This window comes from Meles meles, chromosome 9 (assembly GCF_922984935.1).
Source record: "Meles meles chromosome 9, mMelMel3.1 paternal haplotype, whole genome shotgun sequence".
NCBI lineage: Eukaryota > Metazoa > Chordata > Mammalia > Carnivora > Mustelidae > Meles > Meles meles.
In genome coordinates this window covers 74,023,751-74,043,354 of record NC_060074.1, presented here as the reverse complement: position 1 = coordinate 74,043,354, position 19,604 = coordinate 74,023,751, and the positions used below count along the sequence as shown (strand labels likewise).

The 19,604-nt window shown below is 39.3% G+C and overlaps 1 protein-coding gene across 1 annotated transcript in view; it reads left to right on the top strand.

The window, feature by feature from the left end:
• The window catches only part of PDE11A (phosphodiesterase 11A), a 380,104-nt gene that overhangs the window by 206,720 nt on the left and 153,780 nt on the right, over positions 1-19,604 (top strand). The window contains exons 7-9 of the mRNA XM_046018850.1: positions 1,927-2,002; positions 4,955-5,022; positions 5,763-5,855. Coding sequence (XP_045874806.1) covers positions 1,927-2,002; positions 4,955-5,022; positions 5,763-5,855 — 237 coding nt within the window. The remainder of the gene's footprint in view (positions 1-1,926; positions 2,003-4,954; positions 5,023-5,762; positions 5,856-19,604) is intronic.

The window sequence follows — 19,604 nt, the reverse complement described above, 5'->3', positions numbered from 1 at the left end:
GCTCTGGCTAGCCCAAGTCTGCAGCTGATACCTCCCAGACCTCTGTACAATGGACCTCCTCCTTCCTGCTCCCTAGCAGTGCTGTAAGTCGGACTCTAGCCTAAGGGAGAGAAAGAAAACCACTTTGTCTCTTCTGGACGATAACTCTGATGGATGTGTTTGTTATTGTCTGACTTTCTTTGAACCAGTCTTTTCACTTTCAAGGCAGTTAATCTGAGTCTTACCTGAGAGGGAGGAAGTGAACAGTACCTACCTGCAGGGTTGTTTTAACAAGTATATGAAGTAATGCCTGTGAAGGTGTTGAACCCAGTGCCTGACAGGAAGTGAACATCCAGTAAGTGTTAGCTCAGCATCATCAGCGCCATCATCGTTCTTGACCATCCACTTGTAAGGATCTAAAGCTACCCTTTGATTTCTCTAAACAGAGTTTCTGGCTTTTCTATAGTATTTTGAAATTGCTTTACTCGGACCCTTATTTTATCTTAACTGTTTCTATTTTTACTACACTGTGAGCTCCTCACACAATTGTTTAAATTCATTTTTGTATCCTCAAAACCCAGCCATGTGTGTGGTGCATAGGGTGCGACAAATGAATAGAAGTTAGAAGAGTCTTGACTCTTAGCCCACACTGTTCTCAAAAATCACTTCCGGTTTGATTGCAAATCTAAATGTGAAAGCTAAAACAATAAAGATTCTAGGAAAAGAACTGGAGAATATCTTCATGAGCTAGGAGCAGGGAAAGATTTCTTGAACAAAACCAAACAAGTACTTTTAAAAAAGAAACAAACATACTGGTATCAAGAATAGAAGATCTCTGGAAAATTAATTTCTCAGAGGAAAATCAAAACAATCTAAAAATAATATTTAGGTGTGTAAATGAACTTCCAATTTCAAATGTTTAAAATATGTAGCTCTTAACTTCTACAATGACCATTTTAAAGTACATTTTTTATCCCAATAACCATATAAAACCTTGATACCTTGTTTTTTTTCCTATAGCATTGGGATGACATGTTGACCTTTCTCACTAGATATCAAGGTCATATGAACTCACCAACACCCTATCAGTCTTTAGTAGTTCTTATCTAACAGTTAGACATGGACCATTGGTTTTAATATTAAGTGGAGCTTATTACTGAATGAATGGTTTTTGGTCCTGGTAATTACATCTTCATATTTTAAATATGTCATCTGACATTATGCTAGAGTATAGAAAGAAGATCTCTGAACCTCTACGTTTATCATATGTTTTCTCAACTTTAATTTTTTGTGTATGACTTTATAATATATACAGTAAATTAATGATGTCAAAAATATAGAGTACTGGGGCATCTAGGTGGCTCAGTCGCTTAAGCATCTGACTCTTGATTTTAGCTCAGGTCGTGATCTCGGTGTTGTGAGATTGAGCCCCCCTGGGCATGGAGCCTGCTTAAGAGTCTCTCTCTCTTAAGATTTAAGAAAAAAGAGAGAGAGAGAGAAGGTATTAAAAGTATATATGCATATGGTAGCATTAAAGGCTCAAAACATTTTCACTAACAGATGTGCCCAATCAAAGAGAATTGACCACTAGTTTAAATAAAATGTTTTCAATACTCAGGGAAGAAACAGTTTCTAGAATTTTTGTCTGGTGGTATGATCATGATCAAGAGTTTTACATTCAGATCTCTGTGGCTGCAGGGATTGGGGGAGGTAGTGTTGTGTAGGGTCTTTTGGTTGATATTTGATTGGGGCTTAATCTCCTTAAGGTGTTTATTGTGATGTTTTAAATTAAAAGAGGCAGGTGAGTGTCTGCATTAAAAAATAGATTATAATGTGTCTTTTTAAAAATTATTTTAAAATGTCTGTTATGAAGAGTGGTAAGCTTTTGTTAAGTCAGAAATGGGTGAATAATATTTAATTTTAATTAACTACTTTCTTATATCCTAGGCTGACCAGATATCAGGATTTCATATAAGATCTGTTCTCTGCGTCCCTATTTGGAATAGCAACCACCAAATAATTGGTAAGACATTACCTAAATAGTTCAAACTTCTTTTTAACTTTTTTTTTTTAAATGTTAAGGGAGGGTGCAGGTGAGGGATGGTGGGAGAAGGAGAGAGAAATTTAAGCAGACTCCATTCTGAGCGTGGCATCCATGCAAGGCTCAATGTCACGGTCCTGACATGATGACTTGAGCCAAAACCAAGAGTCAGATGCTTAACCAACTGTGCCACCCAGTATAAACTTCTTTTATAAAGAAAGACAAATTTACTTTAAAATACACCACATCTTTTTTTTTACCTGCTCCCCCCTGTTGCACTTGATCTTAGCAAAAAGGCCAAGAAGTGATAGCTGCTCCCCTCTTTTATGTCCAGGACTCATCAACCTATGTTTTATTCCCTCATATCATTTCATAGGTGTAGACTCCTGATGAATCTAGATGAGCCAGAACAATGAACAAAGATTTTTTCTTTAAACCAAGAATTTTGAAGTTGGAGAGGATCTCAGAAATCTACTAATAGAACTCTCTTATCTTACCTTGTGGAAATCGAGGTGGGGTGGGGGAATCACACAAAGACAAGAATAAAGTCACAGAACGTTAGTTGCAGGATCAGGATTACAAGTCAGGCTTTCCCAACTCCTCTACAGATTTTCCCATTCCATCTACATGCTTACATCTACGCTTTTATAGGTGGAGTACATGCAAAGGACAAGAACATGCATTATTAGACATACTGTGCAGCGTCTTTCTGTCTGGATGATTCTGAAACAGGTTATACTTGACCCAGAATAACAGAACTTTGGTTCAAGCAGCTTCCAAGTTTTTCACCCTCCTTTGCTCCTTTCCCTCCCCTCAGAACCTTTGTCAAGAAGTATTAAACCTATGAAAGAAGTCAGTGGGTAAGGTAGAGAAGTCATAAAGAGTAGAGGTGTTAGTTAAAATTATTGAAACATAATTAAAGCATGATTTTTTCTAAGAGACGTAAGGTAATTAGTGCATTGGCCTTTCTTTGTTTCCCCCCAACATTGCCTATTAAACTGTAAGACCTTCTACTTATCAAAGGATTTAGTATTCTGGAAATAAAATACTGTCAAGGCTTGGACTGTAATAGAATTTTTTTCATCAGCTCGCTTTTTGCAGAAAAAATTTTCTACATCAGTGAACATAAAGAATGTTCAAAGATTTCGGAATTTGAACCCCCAGTACGAAGTACTGAATTGCATCATGTATGCTTTTAGATATATTTAAGTTTAAAGAGAAGAGGAAGTGCATAAGAAACACTGTTTCTGTGCTGTTGATGTCCAATGGCAATCTCAAATACAGTCCTAGCTTTCCTTCCTAACAGTAAACATCTGTTATTCTTTCAAAATCAAGACTGCGGTTTGCCTTTTACATGCCAAAGACTTTCGTTTCATTATATACATCATACACACATCATTATTTAATGTCTTCTAGCGTATGATGACTTACTTACCTAGTGGGAATTTAGGTGTTTTAAAAAAATTGGGGGCACCTGGGTGGCTCAGTGGGTTAAAGCCTCTGCCTTCGGCTCAGGTCATGATCCCAGGGTCCTGGGATCGAGCCTCGCATCGGGCTCTCTGCTCAGCAGGGAGCCTGCTTCCCTCTCTCTCTCTGCATGCCTCTCTGCCTGCTTGTTATCTCTGTCCCTCAAATAAATAAATCTTTAAAAAAAATAAAAATAATAAAAAAATTCAAGCATGCTTTAGAGTTATAACTATGTTTGGTTTGTACCAAATGGGGACATGGGAGAATGTTTTTCAGGATTGTTCAGTGTTTCTGATTAGAGCTGTATGTTTTGAGAGTCTTGCCCCAAAACATCTGGTACAGTACTGGAAATGAACTTGAGAAAGAGGAAGTACATAGGAATTAAGTTTGCTAGAACCGTATGTACCCGATCAGTAGTAGACAGCAGAACTAACCTTGCTTTGAAGGTTAACTGTGCCACCACCCCCCACATTTCTTGAATGTTCACTCCATGTGGAGCAACATGCTTTAAAACATTCAACCATTATCTCATTTCCTCTTCATAACCTCTGAGATAGTCAACATTTTCATCCCCATTTTATAGATGAGGACTTTCAGGGCTAAAAAATGTTAGGTAACAGCTGATGGTGGAGTTGAGATGTGAAATGAGACAGTGTGACACCAGAGCCCATGTTCTTTTTTTTTTTTAACTAAAATATAATGTATTATTTGTTTCAGGGGTACAGGTCTGTGATTCATCAGTCTTACACAATTCACAGCACTCACCATAACCCATACCCTCCCCTATGTCCATCCCCAGCCACCCCATCCCTCCCATCCCCCTCCACTGCAGCAACCCTCAGTTTGTTTCCTGCCATTAAGAGTCTCTTATGGTTTCTCTCCCTTTCTGGTTTCATCTTGTGTCATTTTCCCCTCCCTTCCCCTATGATCCTCTGTCTTGTTTCTCAAATTCCTCAGATCAGTGAGATCATATGATAACTGTCTTTCAGAGCCCGGGTTCTTAGTCACAATGCCATCCTGCCTCACTCAAGCGCTGTGTTCCACAGGATTGAAAACATAAAAAACTACAGATACATATGTATATATACACATGTGTATACACACAGTTATTAACACTCAGTGATATAGCTAATTGCATATATGTAAATATGCATGTGTATATATGTCAGATATATCCGAGTCACTGTGCACAGTCATCTTGAAAACCATATTTAAAGAATCAGACTGATGCCTGGTAGAACTCCAGGCTTCACTGTGACTCAGTTTAGATACCACAGCCTTGAAGATAGACTGCATCGATGTACCTCAGATCTGTCCCACGGCGACAGCAGCACTGGGGAGACCAGAGATTAAACTCAGTGTCTAAAATTACCTAAGGGAGGTATCAAGTCAGCTGGGCTTTATTAGATTATAGTAACACAGTGGCCAGTGCTAAAAATGACCACGTAAACCAAACTCTTCCCACAGGAGTGGCTCAAGTGTTAAATAGACTTGACGGGAAAGCTTTTGATGATGCAGATCAACGACTTTTTGAGGTAAGAAAATAAATTTGTGCACCAAAGGCTAGCGATGAGTCACCAATAGTCTCCTGGTGGCAGCTTGTCAAAATCTGTCAAGAGTGTGTGTATAGTGGCGAGACCGCCAGCCAGCTCCACAGCATGTTCAGTCATCTCCTTTCTTGGGTTTTCAAGCCTCCCTTTATTCCAGTCTGCCCTCTAGCTGGAAAGGTTGGCCTCGAACGGGCATCCTTGTATACTTGGCACCAACAAAGTAGCCAACATGAAAACACCATGATTATTTTTCCTCTAGGAAAGAATACCTCACAGCTTCTTTACAGTCTGGTTCTAGATCTATCTCCTTCCTTTTACCATTTACCTAATGGGTACGCTCACTTGGTTTCCTCACCAAAATATTTTATAGCCTAGCCACTGAAAGAGGGTGCTTTAGTTTAATGGAATGAAATTACTAAAACCAGTCCGTGACCTAAATAAATTAAGAACACGTTTGATAAGACTATAAGTATGTTTTAAATTTATAAAGTCATTTCTTCACCAGGACATTATATTAATAATTTTTTCTCATGTGCAATGTGAGCTATAAAGCTGTTACATGACAATAGTAATTAAGAATTTTAATGTGTGTATTTCCCCAAGGCCTACCTCTGTGTACAATAAAATTATATTTTCAGACCCATTTCTGATGACTGCCTGTTTTCCTATTAGATTATACCAATGAGTTATTGCAATTTTTAATTAGTGGGCTTTCTCTTTCCTAGGCTTTTGTCATCTTCTGTGGCCTGGGCATCAACAACACAATTATGTACAATCAAGTGAAGAAGTCCTGGGCCAAGCAGTCTGTGGCTCTTGATGTAAGTTGGTATTTATGTCCAAATCATATGCTTTAAAAGCCCTCATTTTATGAGAGGAAAAAAAGTCCTTATTATGGGACTAATTTCTCAGTTTTTAATTACCTATTCATTGGGCTTTAATTATTTTAGAGTCATGTGTTTGAATTTGATGAAAGCCACTAACCCTCTCTAGAACAATGCACATATGCACATAATTTTTCATACAGTCTTGGGGAATTCACAGATTCCTTGAAGGCCATCCATATGTTGCCCAGTTAGATATAGATTTTATGTGTTAGGTTTATTAAAAGTGATGATGCAAAAATAAGTTGTTAGGATTTATTTAAAATTAAATGCATTATGAACTTACTTTGAATATGTAAAGGTAGTCTGAAATTCACAACTTTTCTTACCAGAGAAGAAAACTTTACTGTGAAGATATGTGACCCAAGTGAGGGAAGCTTCTGCTGTTCTCCAACTCCCCCACCACAAACATGTACACCTCCCACTGAGAACTCCGACCTATTCCCCAGACAAAAACTGCATCTCCCCTCAGACTAAGTCGAAAAACAGTAGTTCTCCTCTGAGTCCCAGCTTGCTTCTTTTTCTCAAATGGTACAATGTTCTCTTAAAGTACTAAGATGTCGAACTCTACTTACAGCATTAGAACAGAAACTTAAAGATTTAAAAGTATTCTGCTCCAAACCCATTATTTTTTTAGCAGCAATCTAAATCTATAGCATTTTTCTTATTTAATTTAAATTCAATTAATTAACATACAATATATTGTTACTTTCAGAGGTAGAGGTGAGTGACTTATCAGTCTTATATAATACCCAGTGCTCATTACATCATGTGCCTTCTTAATGTCCATCACCCAGTTACCCCCTCCCCCCACCTCCCTCCCCTCTAACCCATGGTTAACCGGTAAACCATGGTTAAGACTCCTATAGTTTGTCTCCCTCTCTGATTTTGTCTTGTTTTATTTTTTCCTCTCTTCCCCTGTAATCCTGTTTTGTTTCTTAAATTCCACATATGAGTGAGATCATATGATAATTGTCTTTCTCTGATTGATCTATTTTGCTTAGCCTCTGGTTCCAACCACGTTGTTGCAAATGGCAAGATTTCATTTTTGTTGATGGCTGAGCAGTATTCCATTTTTTCTGTGTGTGTACACACACACACACACACACACACACACACACACACACACATCTTCTTTATTCATTCATCTGTCGAAGGACATCTCAGCTCTTTCCACAATTTGGGTATTGTGGACATTGCTGCTATAAACATTGGGGTGCAGGTGCCCCTTCAGATCACTACATTTGTATCCTTTGGATAAATACCTCATAGTGCAATTGCTGGGTCATAGGGTAGCTTTATTATTATTTTTGTTTTTTTGTTTCCTCATGTCTCCTTCCCATTACTTGACTGGATTATTTGTTCTTTGGGTGTTGAGTTTAATAAATTCTTTATAGATTTTGGATACTAGCCCTTTATCTGGTAAGCCCTTTGCAAATATCTTCTCCCATTCTGTAGATTGATTGTCTTTTGGTTTTGTTGACTATTTCCTTTGCTGTGCAAAAGCTTTTTATCTTGATGAAGTCCCAGTAGTGCATTTTTGCCTTTGTTTCCCTTTCCTTTGGAGACGAGTCTAGCAAGAAGTTTCTGCCGCCAAGGTCACAGAGGTCGCTGCCTGTGTTCTCCTCTAAAATTTTGATGGATTTCTGTCTCACATTTAGTTCTTTCATCCATTTTGAGTCTATTTTTGTGTATGATGTAAAGAAATGGTCCAGTTTCATTCTTTTACATGTGGCTGTCCAATTTCCCCAACACCATTTGTTGAAGAAACTATCTTTTTTCCATTGGACATTCTTTCCTGCTTTGTCGAAGATTAATTGACCATAGAGTTGAGGGTCCATTTCTGGGCTCTCTATTCTGTTCCATTGATCTATGTGTCTGTTTTTGTGCCAGTACCATAATGTCCGATAATTACAGCTCTGTAATAGAGCTTGAAGTCTGACATTGTGATGCCATCAGCTTTGGTTTTCTTTTTCAATGTTCCTTTGGCTATTCGGAGTCTTTTCTGGCTCCATACAAATTTTAGGATTATTTGTTCCAGCTCTGAAAAAAGTTGGTGGTGTTTTGGTAGGGATTGAATTGAATGTGTAGATGGCTTTGGGTAGCATAGACACTTTAACAATATTTGTTCTTCTAATCCACAAAATGGAATGTTTTTCCATTTCTTTATGTCTTCCTCAACTTCTTTAATGAGTGTTCTGTAGCTTTCCAAGTACAGATACATTGCCTCTTTGGTTAGGTTATGGGTTTTGGTGCAATTATAAATGGGATCTACTCCTTAATTACTTTTTCTTCTGTCTCACTGTTAATGTATAGAAGGGCAACTGATTTCTGTGCATTGATTTTGTATCCTGCCGCTTTGCTGAATTCCTCTAGGAGTTCTAACAATTTTGGAGTGTAATCTTTCAGGTGTTCTACGTAGAGTAGTATGTCATCTGTGAAGAGTGAGAGTTTGACTTCTTTGCCATTGAAGATGCCTTTTACTTCTTGTTGTCTGATTGCTGAGGCTAGGACTTCTAGTACTATGTTGAATAGCAGTGATGATAGTGGACATCCTGGCTGTGCTCCTGACCTTAGAGGAAAAGCTCTCAGTTTTTCCCCAATGAGAATGATATTCATTGTGGTCTTTTCACATATGACTTTTTTTGTTATTGAGATATGTTCCCTCTATCCCTACACTGTAAAGAGTTCTAATCGAGAAAGGATGCTATACTTTGTCAAATGCTTTTTCTGCATCTGTTGAGAGGATCATATGGTTCTTGTCCTTTCTTTTATTAACGTGGTATATCACATTGATTGATTTGTAGAATCCCAGCTGGTTTTGATGCAAGATTTATTGTTTTCCCCAACTTTTGGTCTGTAGCTATCATCAAAGATTCTTTTTATATCTGTGAAATCCTTATTAAGTAGGACACATAAAATATCACATAATACATGACATCATCTAGAAACAGCACAATATAATACATGTGCAATCTTCAAAATATCCTGTGTACCAAGCAAGATATTGGTAGAAAGATAAAACCAAGGGAGAAGATAAGTAGGCAACACGGTGGTACTTGCAGCACTTTGTTTTAAGGTTTAAAGACATAAAATTAGTTCTTTACCAAAAACTTTTCTACCCTTAATTGGACTCTGAACTCTGGAAGTACAGGGATTTTACTTTTTTATAATCTTATTCCCAGTTCCTACCAGAGCACTTAGCACAGAGAAGGCATTTTTTTTTTAAAGATTTAAAGACAGAAATTACAAGTAGGCGGAGAGGCAGGCAGAGAGAGAGAGGAGGAAGCAGGCTCCCTACTGAGCAGAGAGCCTGATGCGGGGCTCGATCCCAGGACCCTGGGATCATGACCTGAGCCGATGGCAGAGGCTTTAACCCACTGAGCCACCCAGGTGCCCCGAGAAGGCATTTATTAAATGGTTTTTGGACAGATGGAGGGAGAGAGGAAGGAAAGAATGGGAGAAAGGGATTCTCCTGCCCAATGAAGGGAATTTTTATTTCTGGTTTTCCCTCTGAGTTCTGCTTTATTTATATATAATATCTTTACAACAAGGAATAAAAATAATATCTGCAGGATGAATTAATAAACAAGTAAACTGTAAATATGCAACCTAAGAATCACTAATAAAGCATTAAGCTCTATGTGCAGAAGAATTTTCACATCCCAGCTCTGTCACCTACCTCAGTTGTGAGAATTAAATGAGGTGATACATGAGATTTTAATATTCCATAAATTAATTTATAGTAATACCAATAATCACCACATTATTTCTTGCAGTAGTATGTTCATTACCGAGAAATCACCATAGATTTAAGAAAGAAAAGAGGGCAGGAATTTTGAACAACAAATGTTGTCATGACTCCTTCACCATCTTCAAATTTTGAACTCCACAGAGTTGCCTCAGCCAGCTTCAGTTTCTTTGAAAACTTTATTTTCTGCAACTTTGAAAAGGACACACTGTACACTAGTCCCACACAAACTCTATTTCATCTTGTCGTGTTATACTTCACACAGAGCTGCTCCTACACACCCACATTCGAGCTCCTCACTGCCCCCTGGTGGATCTTCATCCCGCTGAGAATGGCAGCAAGAGCTGCCATTCACCAACGAGAGGCAGCACTCTCCCGAGGCCTAGTCCCCACCCACCCTCAGGGAGCCACAGCAACCTTAACCTACAAAGTGCTAATACAGCCACAGTCTCCTCACCCAGGAACTGCTCATTTGGGTTCATAGTGAATACCCTCTTGTTTGTGTAACTCAGATACCTTCTATCCTTACACACAAAAATTATTGCTGACACTCCCAAATTTCCAGCCCAAGTCTGGGCCTCCTGGCAGTCTCGCCCTTTCAGAAGTTGCTCGTATGTGCAGTTGTATGTTCTGTGTGCTTGCCCAGTCACAGCTCTGGTGTCACCATCTTGATCTCATCCCTCCCCGCCCCACTCAACCCCTACCTCACTAAATACCAAACTGATGTCTAATGATCAGTGTGTTTTGGGGGGTGCCCCCATCCCACTCCCTCACCCAGGAATCCATATGCAGGAATATCTAGAAGAATGTCTTATCTCAGGGCTTTATGAAGACAAAAGATTTATTGAGAGCTACTAAACGCAAACTCCGAAATGAGATCTACATATACTATAATATACATTAACTTTTGAATGAATATATATATTTTAAATTTATGAACTTATAAATACTGTAATAAAATTTTATGTAAATATTTCTGTTAAAAACCTTTATTTATAACCAGCCTATTCCAGAAAAGAGTTTAAGTTACTTTATAGGAATGTAAATAATCCAGCAAATATTTTAAGGTAAAATAATAATGATGACACTAATAATAACAGCAGCAACAATAATCAGCGAGAGAGAGAGAGGACACACAAGCCAGAGGGGACAGAACCACACACATTGCCATTCTTCTATTATCTCCATCCCTCCTTCCCAAGGACCTGGGATGACCCTGTCCTCTTTCTCTAGTGTAGCTAAGGAAAGACTCCCTACTTGGATCTGGGCAGGTTCTTCTTCTACTTGTATTGTCTCTTTTTTTTTTTTTTTCCAGATTATTTATTTATTTATTTGACAGAAATCACAAGTAGATAGAGAGGCAGGCAGAGAGAGAGAGAGAGAGGGAAGCAGGCTCCCTGCTGAGCAGAGAGCCGGATGCGGGACTCGATCCCAGGACCCTGGGATCATGATCTGAGCGGAAGGCAGTGGCTTAACCCACTGAGCCACCCAGGCGCCCCGTGTTGTCTCTTTTTTTACTTACTCTCTTCAGTTTTTTTTTTGCTTGCTCTTGCACAAGAAGATCTTTGTCTAAATGTAGCTTTCCGGGGGCACCTGGGTGGCTCAGATGGTTAAGCATCTGCCTTTGGCTCAGGTCATGATCCCAGGGTCCTGGGATCGAGCCCCGTGTTGGGCTGGCTCCCTGCTCAGCGAGGAGCCTGCTTCTCCCTCTCCTTCTGCTGTTCCCCTGCTTATGCTCTCTCACTCTCTCTGAAAAATAAATAAATAAAATCTTGACAAAAAAAAAAAGAAAGAAAAGAAACTGACAGACTATTGGGGCGCCTGGGTGGCTCAGTGGGTTAAGCCTCTGCCTTCAGCTCAGGTCATGATCTCAGGGTCCTTGGGATCAAGCCCCCCACATCGGGCTCTCTGCTCAGCAGGGAGCCTGCTTCTCCCTCTCTGCCTGCCTCTCTGCCTACTTCTGATTTCTCTCTCTGTCAAATAAATAAAATCTTTAAATGTAGCTTTCCAATTCATATATATATTCATATATATATAGTCTTTGTGTAGTGTGTGTTTTTTTTTTTCATTTGGCAACAAGAGTGAAGGGAAGTAATCCATCCCACAGCTCCCAGTGACAGTAACCCCCCTAGAAGCCTTTCCCTCCCCAGAAAGCAGGCATGCATATTTCATGGCCTAGAGAGGAAATATGAACACATTTCTTCCTGCAAGTTCAGGAGACTCTTGAGAGCCAACACAACATTCTCTTGTTTTTTGTTTTTTGTTTTTAATTTTTTTTTAAAGATTTTATTTATTTATTTGACAGAGAGAGATCACAAGTAGGCAGAGAGGCAGGCAGAGAGAGGAGGAAGCAGGCTCCCTGCTGAGCAGAGAGCCCGATGCGGAGCTCGATCCAGGACCCTGAGATCATGACCTGAGCCGAAGGCAGAGGCTTAACCCATTGAGCCACCCAGGCGCCCCATTCTCTTGTCTTTTAAGAATCCTTTCTGCCAGGCATTTTTTATTTTTATTTTTTAAAGATTTTATTTATTTATTTGAGAGAGAGAGAGCACAGGAGCGGGGGAAGGGTCAAAGGGAAAGGAACAAGCAGACTCCCCACTGAGCAGGGAGCCCAAATGCTGGGCTCCATCCCAAGACCCCGACATTATGACCTGAGCCAAAGGCAGACACTTAAGCAACTGAGCCCCCAGGCGCCCTCCCCCACTGCAGAAGGAGGCTGCTGGCTTTAAGCGCCAGGCAATGCGGGGAGATGATTTAGAGCCCTGTCTTTGACATTGGTCTCATTAGTCTAGTTAGGACTGAATCCTGATTCAGGTGCTCTGGTTCTTGGACAACTAAACTTCTCAATCTTGTTTTTTTCATATGTTAAATGGGTATGATAAGAAGGGTGTTTTAACAGTTAAATAAAACAAGGCAGGGAAAGCACTGAGGGAGTGTTTAGTTACAGTAAGCACTTAATAAAAGCTACCTGTCCTATTAACCAGAGCACTTGCTGCCCTCTAATCTGCACCGAGTCCTGAATGCTCGGACCAAGAGTTGGTGTAAAACTGTGCTGATTGAGGGGCTGGGGAAGAGGTATAATGTTTTGCTTCTTTTAATGAGGAGGATCATTTCCTGCTTGAAGTGTCAACTACAAAGAGATCCCTAATTTCCTAGATACTTGGCGCGCTCCGTGTTCTGCCACTGAGCATCCCAGCAGTGTCACCCCTGCGCCTCAAGGCTCACCCCTACGCCCCATGCTCCCCCTGCACCCCAGGGCTTACTTAATGCAGGCCCATTTTCTGTGGCTCCTGTCGCCTTGTAGGTTTCTACAGAGAAGTCCAGGAGGTGTAAATACAAATTTTCCCATGTCAAAAATAGCCATGCAGGTCTTGGAAAGCTATACATCACCAAGGGCAAAGTCTCTGCAAAAGGCCTGCCAGGCTAGGGGTCCCTTCCCTCTTGCCACATACTGGCAACTTCAGCTCTTTTTTTTTTTTTTAAGTTTTTATTTATTTATTTATTTGTCAGAGAGAGAGAGCACAAGCAGGGGGAGCAGCAGCCAGAGGGAGAAACAGGCTCCCTGCTCCCACTCAATCCCAGGACTCTGGGATCATGACCTGAGCCAAAGGCAGACGCTTAACCAAATGAGCCACCCAGGCGTCCTCTAGGCTCATTTTAGCCTAATCCACAAATGACAAAAGAATCACAATATGAACATACCACATACTTTCTTCTTTTCTGGCCTTTAAAAACTGAAGTGATTAATACATTGTCTGTATTTTGCTTAACAATTGAAGTATAAAACACTATTACTTTGATGACTGTTTTTCTTAATTTCTCATAATTTAGTTATGTAATTCTATTCTTAAAGTTCTTTTTCCTAAATATATAAAACTAATAATCTAAGACTCTTAGAGAGCAGAAATGCTCTTAAAGCTGAATAATGGAACAAAGAGAGGAATTTACTATCATTTTTAATAACTCTAATTTTATTATCCTGGGTTCCATTCTATCGGAGTGCCAAGAGCTTCACAGGAAGTGTACTAATGGATGTTCCCATTTTCTGAGTGTGAGAATCCTATGATAAAAGGGGGAAACTTCACCTGAAAGTCCAGTGGACAAAGAAAATACAGTATGAATGTAAATCAGAATATTACTTCTTCATTTTGAACACCAAGAATTGTCCTTTGGGGTGTCTTTCATAGAAAATGCTAATAAAGAGTTGCCTGATACTGATGAGAAATTTTCCAGGAAATAGAAGTCAGCATATTAAGGACACCTTCTACCCTCCTATGATCAGAGGAAGGAAGGGATGAGGTCAGACAGAGGGTGTGGAAAAGGCATGTGGGATCAGGAGCCAAGCCCCATTGATTCTAGCTCCCCAAGTCCTCTCCCATCCATTTCTTCCTTTCAAATTGCCACAGCAGCCATCCCACTTAAGGGCTTCATTACCTCTTGACTGAGCAATTGTAATAGCCATCTATCTGTTCTTCCTAAACCATATTTCAGATTGCATCATTCACTCACTCAGAGATCCTGAATTACTCCTCCATTACCTATCAGAGTACAAACTTCCTGGCCTTTGGGGCCCTTTGAAAGTTCATACCAAGCTATTTTCCTCCCCCCGGCTCTCATTTCTCTTTTCAGAGTATTCTATGCTACTTACAAAAAACTCAACTACCTCGTAGTCTCCAAGTCAGCCACCTGCTTCTCTGCTGTCTGATCTTTAATATCATTTCCACCTCAGTTACGCTCTGTTCCAACTATGCTGTCTCCCCTCAAAGTTGTTATATCATTCAAAGCTCAATTTAAATGTAATCTTTCCTATTAATCTTTAAATCCCATGCTTACTTATTCCTGTCTTTGTCCTAGATTATAGTTAATTGGGAGTCTGTATGTTTCCCTCTGCTAGAACGTGTGTGCATTAACGTACGTGCTTATGTCCTAGCTATTCTTTATTCCTTTCGGAGAGAGTGGTACTCAACAAAAGTAGATTGAATAAATGAATACACGCAGCCACGGATAATTATTTTGGCCTGCCATGTCAACATTCCAAATGGGAACAGCTTGGGCTGTGCTAGAAGAGCTGGCCACTGACCCATACAGCATACCTCCATATTCCCCTTCTCCTCTATAGGCCGTGAGTGTCAATTATTTCTATTTATTTATTTTGGGAGAGATCTCCTCCAAGATACCATCTTCCCTGAGCTATTTCCTTAGATGATGATCAAGGGGCCAACCTGGCTTCCTGGAGATAATTCTGCCATGCGAAATCTCCTAAGCTTCAAGGAGAAAATTTTCTCTAATGGGGTGATTGACACATAGGATGCTAACAGAATGCCATTCCATTCTTTTTTTCATCTTTCTTCCTTTAGACCTACCCTCTTGAACCAATCTTCCCTGCTCCTGGATGATCTCTCTGGCTCTCGTGTAGGCTCTTCTGATACATTCAAATGTTAAATAGCCTCTGAGCGTCTCCCCTTCCCTAGGATTAGAAGCTATGGTCAGGAGACGGTCACAGTGGGCTTCTTTATTCTCCTTCACTTTACCTCCTTCCCAAGACAGGTGCAGGGAGCAAAATGGAAGTAGGATAAAGAGCAAACTCTTACACGACTAGTGCTGTCCTAACCTGGTGTCAAGGCCCTCTGTGTCAAGCACCAACATTCTCTTTTTATTGTGAGTGGCTTTCATGAATTCTTCGAAGAATTCTGGGGACTAGGAATCTCCTGTTGACAGTTCCTGATGTGGGTTTACCTTTCCTGACTGACAGGTTATAATCCTTTCTCAGGCCCTGGTTTCCAGTGACCCATACAGACCCTTCCTCATGGGGAAGGGGGGATCCCTCATGGGGATCATCTCACTCCTTCAGAAAGTCCTCTTTCCTAGGATCTATGTTTGTTTTTCTCCTTTATTTATTGTGGTCAAATAAACACAACATTAAAAAAAGTTTACCCTTTTTAAGTACAGAGTTCACTGGCATTTAGTGCATTAACAATGTTGTGTAATCATCACCAACATCCATCTCCAGAACTGTTTGCTCTTCCCAAACTAACATTCTGTGGCCATGAAATACTAACTTCTCATTCCCCTTTCCAGCCCTTGGAAACCACTCTTCTACTTTATGTCCATGAACTTGACTCCTCTAGATACCTCATGTAAGCAGAATCATACAGTATTTTCCTTTTATGACTGACTTATTTCACTTAGCATAATGTCTTTAAGTTTCATTCATGTTGTAGCTTGTGTCAGAATTTCCTTATTTTTTAAGGCTGAATAAAATTTTAAGGCTGAATAAAATTCCACTGTCAGTATGTACCATAATTTGTTCATCGGTTCATTGCTTCAATGGTCACAGTCCTTTTAAGACTAGTTATCTCTCATTAGTCCATTTGGCCTATGGAATCACATATCTTGGACCCTTAGATTGCACAAAGTAGCACTCTCCTTCTGCCCCTTAACCTTTAGAATCTTTATTTTTTTCTTATTTTTTTAAAGATTTTATTTATTTGACAGAAAGAGAGAGAGAGAGAAAGAGAACACAAGCGAGGGAGTGGCAGACAGAAGGAGAAGGTTCCCCGCTGAGCAAGGAGCCCGATGAGGAGCTCAATTCCAGGACCTTGGGATCATGACCTGAGCAAAAGGCAGCTGCTTAACTGACTGAGCCACCCAGGTGCCCCTAGAATTTTTAGGCATGAATCAGTGACTAGTGTGTTCCTACACCACCCTCTGGGGGTATACATATTGGGTTCTACATGTGGTTTTTTTAAGAAACTCTAACCAAAAGATTTTAAATATTGGGTCCTCTCCTGAATTGTTTCCTTTGTCTCATACAATGCAGAGATGGGGAATGAGTACCTTAGCTTGAACGTAGCAGAAGTAGTTTGGGGCATCATCTTTCCAAGTCCTGTATTGGTAGCCTAGATGGCCAGGAACCTCCCTTTAGAATGTAGTGTCTGTTGTTCTCAACTATAAAGTCAGACAGAAAGAGTTCCATTTAAACATGCTGTTATCTACCAAAATGACTTTCCAGACTAGGTTACTGTCCAACCATGATCCAGTGATTGTCTGAATGATAAATGTCTACCCTTGGAAGATCTTTATTTGTAGGTTCATTAGCTACAGGTTATCAATTATAAGTCCAAATGCAACACTCGGCAAAAGTGGAATTGTTCCCATTTGTAAAATCTTCTTTATTGAAAACATGTTGCATTGTATAAACCCTTCTTTTTAAGAAAGGATAGAAAGGAACCCTGAAAGGGTTATATGGTCATTATTTCCCCATTGCAGCTACTACTACCTCTTAAGTTTCTTTTAAAACAAATAACATTTTGGAAGCTGTTCTTTGTGAAAATTTCTGGCTCTTAACTGAACTGGTGTATAAATTATGATCAAATAATTGTGGTGGCTTTCTAAAAAGCCCTAAGAGAATAATCATGCCAACTTTCTTGAACTTATTTGAATATAAGGTACGGGAAAGACCAATTAAACAGATAGCATGAGCGTCTTCTCTTCACTTGCTACTTTGAGTGCAGGGTTCAGACAGAAACCAGGGAAACAAATATGGTGATTGTTTACATTTCTGTGAGGGTTCACTGAAGAGGAGGGGCTTGAACTTTCAGGTCCGAGGCTATAGAGCAGGATGCAGCAATTTCATTCTGCCCATCAGTGTTGAAAGCCTTCAGGGAGCAAAATAGCACCACCTAGTTGAGGCCAGAGCCTTGTACACCAAGTCTCGTAATCCCCCCTGCCCCTCTCCCCCGTGCCCTGGACACTCATTTCCACTAAACCAAGTCTGCCTGAGAATCAGTGCAGCAGACCCCTCCCCCAGAAAACCAGTACAACTAGCTCCCACCAAGTTTATTGATCATAGAGTGCTGCAAATCTTCAGCTCTAGGGAAAGTAGGATTGAGCTTCCTTTTTACTCTTATTCTTTATTTCTTTTATTTTTATTATTTTTTTATTTATTTTCTTATATTTTACAATTCCCTTTAAATTTTTAAGTTATTTTTTAAATTTATATAAATATATTTTCATATTTTTAAAAATTTTGGTCTACTTCCATTTTATTTTATTTATTTTATTTTATTTTATGTTTTATTTTGGGATCTAGATTCTTTTAACAAGCAGACCAAAACCCAGCCAGGATCTAGTTTTTGTGTTTTGTTTAGTTTGGTTTGATTTTCTTGTTTTGTGTTTCTGTTTTTCTTAGGGTTTTTTGTTTTTTCCTCACTTTTTCTTTGTTTGTTTTTTTTTTTTTTTTTGCTTTGTTTTTGTTTATTTGTTTGTTTTGCTGGGTTTTTTTCCCGAGTCTTTTCTTTTCTAAACAAAATGACAAGATGAAGGAATTCACCCCAAAAGAAAGAACATGAGGTAGAACTCATGACCAGGGATTTAATCAATACAAGCATAAGTAAGATGTCTGAACTAGAATTAAAACAACAATTACAATGATACTAACTAGGCTTGAAAAAAAGCATAGAAGATACTAGAGCATTCCTTACTATAGAGATAAAAGAACTAAAATCTAGTCAGGCCAAAATTTAAAATGCTATAACCAAGCTGCAAACACAGATGGGGGCCATAAAAATGAGGATGGATGGAGCAGAGGAGCAAATCAGTGATACTGGAGATAAAATTATGGAAAATAAGAAAGCCAAAAAGAAGAGGGAAATAAGGGTAATGGACCATGAGGTAGACTTAGAGTACTCAGTGACTTAGTAAACTGTAACATTCATATCATAGGCATCCCAGAGGATGAGAGAGAGATAAAGGAGCAGAAGGTTTATTTGAACAAATTATAGCTGAAAAATTCCCTAATCTTGGTGGCCATCACCAAGGCATATCGTAGTCAAATTAACAAAATACACAGACAAGGAAAGAATCTTGAAAGTAGCAAGGGAAAAAAGGTCCTTAACGTACAAGAGAAGACAGATCAGGTTTACAATGGACCTATTCACAGACACTTGATGGGCCTAAACAAAGTGGCGGGAAATATACAACTGAATAGAAATATTAGCTGAATGGGAAAAATATGCAGCTAAGAATTCTTTATCCAACAAGGCTGTCATTCAAAATAGGAGGAGAGATAAAGAGCTTCCCAGACAAACAAGAACTATAGGAGTTCATGACCACCAACCCAGCCCTGCAAAAAATTTTAAGGGGGACTCTTTGGAGAAAAAAAGACCAAAAGCAACAAAGGACCAGAGAATATCACCAGAAACACCTCTACAGATAACAGAGTGGCACTAAATTCATATGTCTCAGTAATCACTCTGAATGTAAATGCACTACATGCACCAATCAAAAGACATAAGGTACCAGAATGGGTAAAAAACAAGGTCCATCTCTATGCTGCCTATAAGAGACTCGTTTTAGACATAAAAAGACCTGCAGATTGAAAACGAGGGGATACAGAACCATCTGTCATACTAATAGATGTCAAAAGAAAGCTAGAGTAGCCATACTTTTAACTAGACTTTAAAATAAAGACTGCAACAAGAGATGAAGAAGGGCATTATATCATAATTAAGGAGTCTAACCGTCAAGAAGATCTAACAATGTAAATTTTTATTCCCCCAACTTGGGAGCACCCAAATATATGTCAATTAATAAAAAACATAAAGAAACTCATTGATGATAATATAATAATAGTAGGAGACTTTAACACCCCACTTACTGCAATGGACAGATCATCTAAGTGGGAAAATAAGGAATTTTTTCATTAAGGCTGTGAATGACACACTGGGCCAGATGAACTTAACATATATTCAGAACATTTCATCCTAAAGCGGCAGAACACACATTCTTCTCAAGTACACATGGAACATTCTTCAGAATAGATCAATACTGGGTCATAAATCAGCCCTCAACAAGTACCAAAAGATAAAGATCATACCATGCATATTTTCAGACCACAGAACTTTGAAACTTAAACTCAACCACAAGAAAAAATT